Raw genomic sequence first — 12,647 nt, 5'->3', positions numbered from 1 at the left:
TATCTCACTATGGTTTTGATTTGCATTTCCCTGATGATTGGTGATATCAAGCATCTTTTCACATACCTGTTGACCATCCATATGTCTTTTCCAGAGATATATCTTTTCAAGGCCTTTGCCCATTTTTTAATTGAATTCTTCGGTTTTTTTTTAAGTAATACCCTATGTCTACATCTTTTCATCTATCACACATTAAAAAAAGAAACTGGGAAATTTCAATTGCAGAAAAATAAGCACTATTGTTTTACAAAATTATTGTATTGAACTCAGTTATATTTCAGGCACCTGGGTGGCTCAGTCATTTTAAGCATCTGACTTCAGCTCAGGTCATCATCTCACAGATCATGAGTTTGAGTCCCGCATCTGGTGAACATGAACCCCGCTTCGGGTAAAACAGAAGCCCAAGGTGAGCTCCACTTCTCTTTCTCTCTCTCACTGCCACTTGCGGGATTCTGTCTCTCTCTCTCTGCCCCTCACTCACTTGTGCCCTCTCTCTAAAAACAAAACAAAACAAGCAAAAAAAAAAAAAAAAAAAAAAACCCAAGTCCGTTATATTTCTACTTTAGCACAGAAAGCCCTCAATCTGCCAAGAGATTGTCTGAAGAGCTTAGGAAAATAAACTAATAAACAATCATGAAAAACTAATCATTTTTATTTATTTGTCTCCTTTAAACATTCCTCTCTGCCCCCTCTCTCTCCTCAAAAGAAGGAGGACAAGGAAATTGCCCATTGAAAACCAATGAAGACTATTTCTGGATCCTTTCAAAAAGATTTGCAGGTTGATAACATCGACTCTTTATCCTCAGCAACATAGGACTTTTCTTTGAGGAAGGTATATTTTCAAGGCACTCTGATACTTAACAATTTTAGGCACTCAAATTGAACAACGAATGCTTTGAAAAGGAGAACAGAGAATGGAAAAGTTAAAAATATTCCTAAACCTTTAATTCCATCATCTTACAAAATTATAGAACTGATGAAAAGATCAGATATTTGTTGAAGCATCCAGCTCAATGCATGGCCCATCATAAATACTTGTGTTGCTTCAATCGGAACCACAAATAAACTATACCAGAACTAGAAGAAAAGGAGAGTATGGAAGAGAAGAAAAGAAGATAAAAACAAGAAACCTACTAATATTAAATTTAATAATGGTGATGATAAAGAAAAAATTGGAGAAGCACATAGCCAAGTTCATGTACATTTTACTTGACTGAGTGATAAAAAAGAAAATAGAAGCAAAAAATATTTCAGGTTAAATAGTTTAACACAAATAGTCACAAACTCATCCATTCAGTCCAGATAGCTTCAGTGTAACCCAAGTGAATTGAAAATAGAAGAACATAATACATAAGTACTAAGTATCTGAAATCTGAAGAAATGTCTACATTCAGTCTTATTCACTGATCAATTCTGAATAGTTTAGAACAAGAGCAAGCTACCTTTTGCATGTAGGCCAACTGAGGAAAAATAAAAATGTAAACAAAATTTTTAGTCAAATTTAAATACTTTTGTAAGTAAATTATTACTACAATTTAATTGCTTCCTTCATAAAAAAAAAAAAGGCCACTGAAAGAATTGTGCTTTTTAAGTAAGTAAATATTCAAATTTAAGCATATTTGAGAAGAAATATAATTTGGAGACAGTTCTTTAATATTTTCTTTCCATATTAGATCACAGATTGTTGTAAAGTTAGATGGGTCATGAGTTACTCAACTGGTATCACTGATTGGGAGAAAAGAAGGAAAGAAAGGAACATTTGTGTTCCAGGCAGTTTGGTGGGGGTTTTTTCATAGGTTATACGATAATATGTATGATTTTTTTTAACTAAATGATTTCATAAGAATAAGAACTTTTTTTCTAACATTTTAAACCTTGGACTTAATATAATCTAGATAAAATTTTTTTAATGTTTATTTTTGAAAGAGAGCAAGCATTAGTGGGGGAGGGGTAGAGAGAGGGAGAGAGGGGATCCCAAGCAGGCTCCAAGCTGTCAGCGCGGAGCCCGATGTGGGGCTTGAACCCACAGACTGTGAGATCATGACCTGAGCTGAAACCAAGGGTCAGACACTTAACCGATTGAGCCACCCAGGTGCCCCCAAATAAAATTTTACAGCCCCAAAAACATATCCAGAGATTCTAGTTAAATATTTTGCCAAGGAGAAATGGGGACCATAGTCCAGGGGTGGCAGGAATTGCTACCTGTCCACCAGAACCTGTCCTTGCTTCTTCGAGAATAGAATTGTATTTCAGCAACTGTGCACCCAGCATTATTACTGTTCCTAGTCACCTTTGCAACTTAGTTGCCAAATTCTCTTCAAGGGAATGTTACTGCCACTACGTTGTCACTTCAGGCCAGTACCTTAAGACCAGAAGAGATCTCACCTCTTAGACATTTTTCTGTCATCTTCTTGCCGCCTGCAATGTGGTCGTGGCAGCAACCCAATTCTGACCATACAAATAAGGGCGATACACACAGTGAGAGTTCTCAAGGTCTCGTCCCAGGGTACCCGGGGCGGGGGGGGCTCCCAGATCCTTTCAAGGGAGGGGAGCTGCTTTGGAGGTAATAATAATTTGTAATCATAGCCTATATTAATTACCATATTTCTTACCAAAATTTATATGTGATACTATCTTAAATGGTATCATGAATTTGTCATCTAGAATAGGATGCTTAAAATAACATAGAATCATTTTAAGTTTATAGTTTATAATTAAGGACAATGGGGCAAACAATTCCTTTAAACTGTTAGAATTGTGCTTCAGCGCTACTGTAGAACGAATTATGTAAAATTAGCAAGTGTTGTTCTTATGACCACACTTGTGTATTTTTTATAACTTTGAGTAGATATGAACAAGAGTATCATAGCATCTCAGAATTAATTCATATGGCTAGTCACATTCATTTACTACATGACAACACAGTCATTTGGTTACCTAGCTTTATTTTCTGCTATTCTAGGCAATTCAGTCCTAGGTAGGATGTTAAGAGGTAGCTAAGGTCAAAAAGAAAAAGAAAACTTGCATGGAAAGAATATAAATATAAGGACCTACATATCAACCTTGAGTCATATTTAAAGTTGTATCCCAAACTACCAGATAAACTTTTTTTTTAAGTCTGCTGGAAAGTAACACACATACCAAAATTCAGAAAGGAGCTGGAGTAATTTGACGGAACAGGGTCTGCAGGCTTGTTTGCGGGGGATGAATTTGCGATACCTAGAATCAAAAGAAAAAATGAAAGGGAAAAAACGATGAGCAACTCTGATTACTGTTTATCAGAACACGTAACTGGTGAAATATTTCCTCTAAAGTAATTAAGACTCCCAAATTAACATATTACTATAAAATATCACAAAATACAGATGCTTACTTACAAATGGGTTAACTCATTGTTGTGTGTGTGTTTTTTTGTTGTTGTTGTTTCTTTTCTTTGCAAACAGATTGTATAGGAAGGCCCAACACTAAAGAAAATCATCAGAGGATTCAGGAACAACATCCACAACTTTGCAGGGGATTCAAACTGTGGTTTCTGATTTCATTTTACTTTGCACTCATCACTCTTTTTTTTTTAATTTTTTAAATGTATTTTATTTATTTTTGAGAGACAGACAGCGTGAGCAGGGGAGGGTCAGAGAGAGAGGGAGACACAAAATCTGAAGCAGGCTCCAGGTTGTGAGCTAGCTTTCAGCACAGAGCCTGACACGGGGCTCGAACCCACAAACTGTGAGATCATGACCTGAGCTGAAGCCAGACGCTTAACCAACTGAGCCCCCCAGGCGCCCCAGCACTCATCACTCTTAAGACACTTTTAAATCATTTGTTTTCCACCTGAGTTCATCTATGGTTTTTCTTACAGTCTCCTTTACTCCTGGGATATCTTCACTTTCCAGCCTACCTTTTACCCATGATTGAGGCCCAGGAGCTCCCCAAAACATTCTTATATCACTTTGTTTTGCTATTTTAGCTACTAATAGGTAGGCTTAAAAGTATGTTTCTCTTCTCAGCACCTTCATATATTCATGTATCAGTTTCTTTCCAATTCTAAAACAATCCAGTTTTCACACCAACCACATTTTGCATGTGCACTATCTAGCAGTGAAAAGAAATAACTTCAGGTTTGTACAAACCTTCTATAAAACTTTGTGCAAAAATAGCATATAATTAGAGAGAAATTATTAAATATTTACCCTTTTTTGGTTTTCAACATTTTCGGTATGCAGTGTGAGGACTGCATCTATGTAAACATGTGGCTAATGCTAGGATTTGAGGGAAAAGCTACTCTTCGTGGAGACACTTGGGTATCAAGCACTGCAGTACATGATGAATTTCAATCAGATTCGATCAAAATATATATTTATTGAATACCTATTATGTGCCAAGCATCGGGCTAAGCACTGAGGAGAGAGACACAAATAAGCAGGGAGTGAAGGTGAGAAAGTGGAGAACGTATCAATCATCACTGTAATGCATATGAGCTGAGAGTTGTCTACATCCTACAGAAAGAAAACAATTATGCCAAAAGGAGGGAGCATTGTCTGTTTTTATAAGGGAAGACAAAAGATTCCGCAAATATATCCGAGGGAACTGCTGTTTTGCATATTGGCTTGCTGTAATTTGGGTTTTTGTTGTTTGGTTGGTTTTTGTGTTTTGAAAAAGGCCATGCCCTATGGTTGAACTTAATATACCCGTAACTGCTTACTTTTGTTATTAGGTTGTTACATAAACAAGACTGATTATCCTATAATTTACTTTTTTCATGTAATGAAATATCTTGGTTTTTTCCTATAGCAGCTCCAGTAGAACTACATCATGTCACCGATACGCTTGTTGCCTGCCCAGCGTTAATTCCTCCTCCTTCTGATAACAGAACTTGACTTCTCTTAGGAAACCACCCCGCCCCAATGGTTAGCTCCCACACTTCTGGTGACGTTGATTTTCCCTTTAGACCGAGGAACTGACCTATGACTGGGGCTAATTTTCAGTGGTACCTTGCCATGGTCATACCAGTTAGGTCTGACCTCATTCCCGATTGGTCAGTGCCCGTGTGTAACGACTGTTAAATATTTTCACAGTATTTAACAGTATGACAGTATGACACTGTTCTGCTTGTTCAGAATGTACTGACAATAATTGGTTCCAGGTTGGGCAAATGAACCAAAGCAAGACAGGCGCAATGAGCAGCACTAGTCCTCAGACCAGTGCTTGAGCAACCAGGAAAGAGCTCATTTTTTCCGTCCTAAGCCTGAAACCACATGGTAAAAGCCTGCCTATGAATGAGCTAACACAGTAAAACAAAAGTGGAGATACGACATGAGATTGGGTCCTGATTATATCAGCTGAGCTCTCGGTTACAGGCCAGTGAATGCTGCCTCTTCGGCTTCAGCTGACTTACACTGGGTTTTCTAGCACTCGCAACTTAAGGGTAGCTGAGTAATTAACATTTCTCACCAAAAGTAGGCATCGGGCTTTATGGCTGATAGCTTCATTTCTTGTCACCCTATGATTCACTCTCCACACAGCAGCTGGAATGATCTTTTAAAAAACAGATCACGCGGGGCACCCGGGTGGCTCAGTAGGTTGGGTGTTGGACTCTTGATCTGGACTCAGGTCATGATCTCATGGTACATGGGTTTGACTTCCACAATGGTGGCGTGAAGCCGGCTTGGGATTCTGTTTCTCCCTCGCTCTCTGCCCCTCCCCCACTTGTGCTTGCTCCTGCGCAGGCACACCTATGCCCTCGCGTGCTCTCTCTCAAAATAAATAAACTTTATAAAAAAGAAAAAGAAAAGCTCATGTAACATCTCTGCTTAAAGCTCTTCAATCACTTCCCATTGCACTTAAAATAAACTCTAAACTACTTAACGACCCATAAAAATTCAACTACCTTCTCCCCCACCTCCACCATTTTGTCACTCGCCACACTTCGTTGCTCTTTCTTCTTAATACTCTCAGCTGTGATGGCTTCCTCTCAGTTCCTACAAGACACCAAACCCACACTTGAGAGGTTCTGCTTATGCTCTTCCCTCTATCTGAGGGCTCCTCTCCCCACTTTTCTGCTGGCTGGCCGCTCCTTCATGTCTCAGGTTTAATCATGACTTAGAAAGAGCCTCCTGGACCACTCATTCTAAGATAGATCTCCTTCGTTATTCTCTCCCATAATTACCTTCTTGGTTTCCTGCATAACACTTATCACCATGCATTATTATGTATGTATCTGTGAATTTACTTGTTTAATGTCTGAATCCCTAACTAGACTTAAGTTTCACAGAGGTATAGCTCAATACCTGTTGTGTTCACCATCATTACAGAATGCCTGGCACTTAGTAGGCACCAATGAATATTCAGTGAATAATTGACATTATGTTTAAATGCTAGCTTAAAACAACAGATAAGAATCCTCATTTTGTCAAAAATAGGATTAGCTTTAACTATAGACCAGTTAGAGATCCAGGCTAAAGGGAGAACATCTGGAATTCAAGAGTCATAAACCATCTGGAAGGAGAAGAGGACATTTTCCCAAGCACAGGCAGATAAATCTAAAGCTTCGGGATCAGTTTTAAGGGCCAAATGTTGTTCTTCATTTGAGGACAAAAGACCAAAGGACAAAGGCAGCTGAGAAACTGAAATTAGCCTCGACCTAGAGAATGATCTGGGAGGTCTTACTTAGAAATAAGACTCTGAGTCTCTGAGAGTCTCACCACACAATGAATCTATGCCAACCGAAATTTACTTCAAGTGTCTGTGTCTTTACTTGATATCCCCAAGGGAAGGTTGGAGCTACATAAAAATAGTTTCTTTTCGGGGCACCTGGGTGGCTCAGTCTGTTAAGCAGCCGACTTAGGCTCAGGTCATTATCTCTCAGTTTGTGGTTCGAACCCCACATCCGGCTCTGTGCTGACAGCCGGGAGCCTGGAACCTGCTTCAGAGTCTGTGTCTCCTTCTCTCTCTGCCCTTTCCCTGCTCACACTCTGTCTCTCTGTCTCTCAAAAATAAACATTAAAAAAATTTTTTAATCAAAATAGTTTCTTTTCTTTTTTTTTTCAAGAAAGAAAAGCTAAGCTCTTCAAACCAACCTAGCTAGCTATCCAAGTTAGTCACCTCTTTGCTTTGGGCTGTTTTATTTCCCCTGTTTTATACTATAATTTCCTCTGAAATGTTTAAATTCTCTTTTGACTCACATTAGAGTAAAGGGTATATTTTCCTATCATATTTTAGCCATCATGGGTGAGAAATCTGTTCACTTCCAAGATCAGGTGTGGTGTCAATGAAAGCAGGCGGGCACAAGTCTACTGAGAGGGAGGTAGAGTAAAAACTCAGAAGAAATGGGTCAGATTCAGGTGTAAACCTTCTTATATAGGCAATACCATAAATCATGTTTTCTCAGTGTTTTTTGTCCCTCCCTACATCACCAGTGTAATACCAAATAGCCGTTGGGTGCTTGATGACTAACTAGGTGGATCAAATTGATAAAAAGTATATCACAACGTTTTACATACTTTTAGTTGTAAATAAAGATTTCTAAGATAATTCCCACGATTTCAGGAGTCTTTCAGTTTTGTTTTCATTACAATGTAGCAAAATAAGCAACAGCCTTTAGTTGCTAATAATACTTGGTAAAAATGGAAATGTGTCAATACTCTGCTTGTTTCGTTAAATCAACACATTTGTTTCACAATATGCTTTGCTGTGACTATTTTCAAAGAAAATACATCTGAGGTTAGACTGCTAGGAATTTTAAATAACACACTTGCATGGCAGCATCTTAGGATGGGTAAAAAGTGCCAAACTTCCTACTATTATTCCTGTCTGTTAAACAGAAACTTCCCCTCTCCTTACTCCCCCCCCCCCCCCAACATTAGCACTGTGGAGCCCAGCACAGGACAAGCCCTAGAAATGATGTTCTGCTACACAGTCCCCAGCACGGCCCCGTATAGGAATATTGTTAATTTTTTCAGAGTGGTTATATAAGAGAAAACTACACAATTGTTGACATGGTATATGTATTCTAAAAAACAAGCATAAAGAAACTTACTCTTTTTCATGTTTCTCAAAATTTTCAAACTCTACAAAAAAGAAAAGGAAATGTTAGTTTTTTTTGGTTTTCCTGTGAAATCCAAAATACTTTAATCAAGTAGAACTATAGCCTGCAGTCAAAAGGATTAACTTCCTTAAAAATAGCCATCAAAACGCACAAAATTATTTTTCCACCTTCTTATGTTTAACTCAGTGCAAAGTCTCTGCTTGATTTTATCTTTGCCATTTTCCTGTAAGAATCACCCTATGTATTTCAAAACAGTGTTCTCAAGATATCTGAGGGAAAAGATGGCGTTCCTACTTCTTCTTTGTTAGGACCATTTCAGGATCCGCAATGGCTTCTGAAGGTGGCTGTGGGCACAGCCGTTCCCATTCTAGCTGAGAAGCGTGGCTACACATTTCCCGAACAAAACTTCTGAAGTCCACCCATCCTGTTCCCATACCACTCCCTTCTCCCTCCACTCAGCAGACCCACTCGGCCTTATGGTGAAGCTCTAACTTATCTCTCCCAGGAATCTACCCAGATTTCTTCTTTTATTCACAGTTCCTCAGCATGTATATTTTAATTTGTTCCATGGTATTTTGTTCTTATATTTTCACGTTGTTTCTCAGATAGGCATTCTATTCCGGTAGATTCCCTGTAGTCTTTTCAAGGGCAGGTAGATACTTTATGATATTTCCATTTTCCTAATACATAATGAAACCATATTCTTCTATATAGTACAAGTTTAATAAATTATGTCTTGGAAAAGTTTTGTTCAAATTTAAAAAAATAAGTCATTTATTTAGAATTCAAAATATTGCAGTAAAAAATGCTCCCATCTATGTTCTCCATCTACTGCGTTTCTAACTCTCCCCCCATAGTTAAACATTACTGTTAGTTTCTTATGTATCCTTCCAGAGTCCCTTATGAACATATAACACAAATATAGATCATATTTTCTACCTTTTAAAGAAAAGTTAATAAATTATATATAAGTACACTGAGAGAATCCTCATTCTTTTTCTAGCTAGGTAGTATTTCATTATATGCATATACTATGATTTATGAATTATTTAATCAGTTCCCGTAATGATTATCAGTCTTGTTGTTCCAAATCAGCTGCTCTTATAAGTAATCTAATTTCCATCTTGATTCTGGCAGCGGGGAGGGCGGAGGCATGAACACCTTCAGAAATGGAAAGCCTCTGGAATGTTTCTTAAAACTCCTTTACCTTAGTCCTTGTGAAACTTTTTCCAGGAGTCTTCAATGTCTGCTTTGAAGATGTTGAATTGTCCGTGGTGTTAAGACAACTGGTAGAATAAGTCCGTACAGACAGAGGCTGCGTACCTTAAAAAAATGTTTTGTTGCATAGCTTTTTAAGCCCTTGGGATATAAATAGTTATATATTCAGTAATTCTTAGCTTGGCTTTTTTATGCATTCTTTTTACAATACATTTTGGCTTTTTTTAATGTATTATTTTTATCTTTAATCATTCTTTATACCTTTTTAATTTAGGTCCTACTTTATTGTTAATCTGTTAGAAGTCTCATTTTTATTGCTTTTTGGAGAGGCATGTACTTCTACTTACAGTCTTCATCGGCAAGAAGGAAGGACTCTAGGGTTCTTTCTGGGAGTGGAGGCGGAGGGGGAGAGGAACGATCCTGAGGCGGATCTGTGATAAGAAGAGAACACAACGAAAGAAAACAAAACAAATCCATCAATCCAGAGTTGTAAGTCAAGGTCTCTTTTTCATGTTGTATAACTCTTCCAACTTTTCAATACTGACCCACAACAAGCAAATAAAAAATGACTGAACAATAACTGGAGCCTCAAGAATTTTGTTCTTCTTGCTTTTTAGCGAATGAGCCCATGATTCATGAAAAACTTTTAGCTCACTTAGAGAAGTATTTTTCCAGGGGCGCCTGGGTGACTCAGTTGGTTAAGCATCCAACTTGGGCTTAGGTCATGATCTCATGGTTCATGAGTTCAAGCCCTGCATCAGGTTCTCCGCTGTCAGCGCAGAGCCCACTTCAGATCCTCTGTCCCCCTCTTTCTCTGCCCTTCCCTCTCCTCCTCCCCTCCCTCCTTGGCCACCTTCCTCACCTCTCTCCCTGTGCTCTCTCAAAAATAATAAACTTTTTTTTAAGGGGAAAAAAGGAGAAAAGTATTCTTCCAAAGAAATTGAACTTAAAATTAATCAGGTGTCTAGTTCTAACTACCATTTTACATAGAATCCTGGGGATAGAGTAACATGCCAAATAAAACCATGAGATGGGGCACCTGGGTGGCTCAGTCGGTTTAGCATCCGGCTTCAGCTTAGGTCATGATCTCACAGATGTGGGTTTGAGCCCTGCATCGGGCTCTGTGCTGATACCTAACTCAGAGCCTGGAGTCTGTCTTCAATACTGTGTCTCCCTCTCTCTCTGACCCTCCCCTGCTCATGCCATGTCTCTCTCTCTCTCTCTCTCTCAAAAATAAATAAAACATTAAAAAAATTTTAAGTTAAAAAAATTAAAAATAAATAAGAATACAAACAAAAACATCTGAATATTCACAGTCATTGACAAATGACCCATGCTCTTCTACAAATAAACGGCATGAGAAACTATAAAAAGGAAGGAAAACTATTACAGATTTTAAAAGACTTAACAAATCTATAAACCAAATGCAGTATGTAGTCTTTGAATCCATATTCAAATAAACTAACTGTAAAAAGACAGTCTTTTCTTTTTAATTTTGTTGTGTTTATTTTATTATTGAGACAGAGAGAAACATGAGTAGGGAAGGGGCAGAGAGAGAAGGAGACACAGAATCCGAAGCAGGCTCCAGGCCCTGAGCTGTCAGCACAGAGCCCAATGTGGGGCTGGAACCTATGAACCATGAGATCATGACCTGAGCTGAAGTTGGGTGCTTAACCGACTGAGCCACCCAGGTACCCCTAAAAAGACATTCTTGAGACAATTTGAGAAAACTGAATCAAATCTGGATATTAGACAATATTAAGGAATTATTGTTCATTTCATTGATGTGATAATGCTATTATAGTGGGTTTAAAATGTGTTTGAGATTTTTCATGATATAAAGAATTTTAAATAATAGAGCTATTTTCCCACAATGTAAGTCTTAAAGATAGAAATGGTATATAATATTCTCTTTATACAGTGCTGAGTATAATTATAGTAATGTCTTTTGAAAATGAAAATGTGGTTCAATGGTAGAGTTTTCATCTGTCTTTAGTCTTTGGGTTCTTTAGGCCTTAGGATTTGTCTCTAAAGCAAGTTCTCTTGTTTATTTCTTAGACGCTGGATAATAAATATGCAAAAGTAAAGTACAACACTTCTTTCCAGCTCCAAGTACAATAACTGGTATATAGTAGGCACTTAATAAATATTTGATAACTACCTGAAGTTGCTTATCATCTTCCAGCTTGCCGTTAGGAAATATACTGGGAACTAAAACTAACTTTCGATTAATGATATCCTATCAAATATCTTCCTAAACTACAATTTTCATCTTCTCTCTCCCCTGATAAAGAATATACAATGCTTATTACTTGTCGCATTAAACTGAAATTCTTTAAAAAATTTTTTTTAATGTTTATTTTATTTTTGAGAGAGAGACAGAGTGTGAGCGGGAGAGAGGCAGAGAGAGAAGAGGACACAGAATCCAAAGCAGGTTCTGGGCTCTGAGCTGTCAGCACAGAGCCCGATGCAGGGCTGGAACCCACAAACTATGGTATCATGACCTGAGTCGAAGCCGGATGCTTAACTGACTGAGCCACCCAGGTGTCCCTAAACTGAAATCCTCTGCCTAGCTCTCTGTGTGTATGATAGAATACACATAACAAAATTTGCCATTAATGACAGTGCATTTACAGGGCTGTGCAACCATTGCCACTACCTATTTCCAAAACACTTCCATCGCCCTAGGAAGAAACTCTGTACCCACATAGCAGTTACTCCCCATTCTTCCTGGATTAGATTTGCAACCATGAATCTGCTTTCTCTTTGTATAGATTTCCTTGACTTGGATATTTCATCTGCCTAACTTTAAAATCCTGCAGAATTAAATAAATATATAAATAAATCCTTTAGAATCTTTCTACATTTTATCTATCCAAATTTATTTTCCATATTTCCCAAATAGATCCTCTATTGCAATAAATTTAACCTACTTACCATTTCTCTATACTCGTCGTGCTTATTGCTACCTTTGAAGTCCATGTTCCCCGCTCCTTACTCCTGGAATGTGACCCTGAACCCCTGCTTTTGCCTCTAACCGTATTGTTAAATTTCTTCCTTCTCCTCAGTGAAGCCTTTCCCAGCCTCTCCAGTGATATCACCCCCTTTCCAGACTCCTGGTGATTCTAATCAGTGCCACACAGATTACAAGTTAATGGTCCCAGGTATTGATTTTTGTCTACCCAATTTGCACACATAAACATTAAACAGTACCCTTTCTTCTATATCCTGCCTATTCTAACCCTGTATAAAGCATACCGAACTTACTTAGGGATTGCTCATTTAGTATTTATCTAATAAAAATGATGATAGGTAACATTTAAGGAGAGCTTACGATCTGACAACCACCGTTTTTATGCATTATCTCACTAAACCCTTACAAAAA

General features: G+C 38.0%; 1 protein-coding gene and 1 long non-coding RNA gene across 5 annotated transcripts in view; one reads left to right on the top strand and one right to left on the bottom strand.

Moving 5' to 3' along the window:
* The window catches only part of PTPN22 (protein tyrosine phosphatase non-receptor type 22), a 58,354-nt gene that overhangs the window by 2,808 nt on the left and 42,899 nt on the right, over positions 1-12,647 (bottom strand). For 3 of the 4 annotated variants that reach the window (XM_029946188.1, XM_029946189.1, XM_029946191.1), the window contains 5 exons: positions 9,610-9,693; positions 9,252-9,367; positions 8,036-8,066; positions 5,888-5,978; positions 3,142-3,219 (listed from right to left, as the gene is read on the bottom strand). In XM_029946188.1, coding sequence (XP_029802048.1) covers positions 3,142-3,219; positions 5,888-5,978; positions 8,036-8,066; positions 9,252-9,367; positions 9,610-9,693 — 400 coding nt within the window. The remainder of the gene's footprint in view (positions 1-3,141; positions 3,220-5,887; positions 5,979-8,035; positions 8,067-9,251; positions 9,368-9,609; positions 9,694-12,647) is intronic. The other variant, XM_029946190.1, reaches the window with a different exon arrangement.
* LOC115297957 overlaps positions 1-12,647 on the top strand; it is a 41,464-nt gene that overhangs the window by 4,687 nt on the left and 24,130 nt on the right. The window lies entirely within an intron of this gene.

Source organism: Suricata suricatta, chromosome 8, assembly GCF_006229205.1.
Source record: "Suricata suricatta isolate VVHF042 chromosome 8, meerkat_22Aug2017_6uvM2_HiC, whole genome shotgun sequence".
Taxonomy (NCBI): Eukaryota; Metazoa; Chordata; class Mammalia; order Carnivora; family Herpestidae; genus Suricata; species Suricata suricatta.
This window is presented reverse-complemented; position numbering and strand designations above follow the sequence as displayed.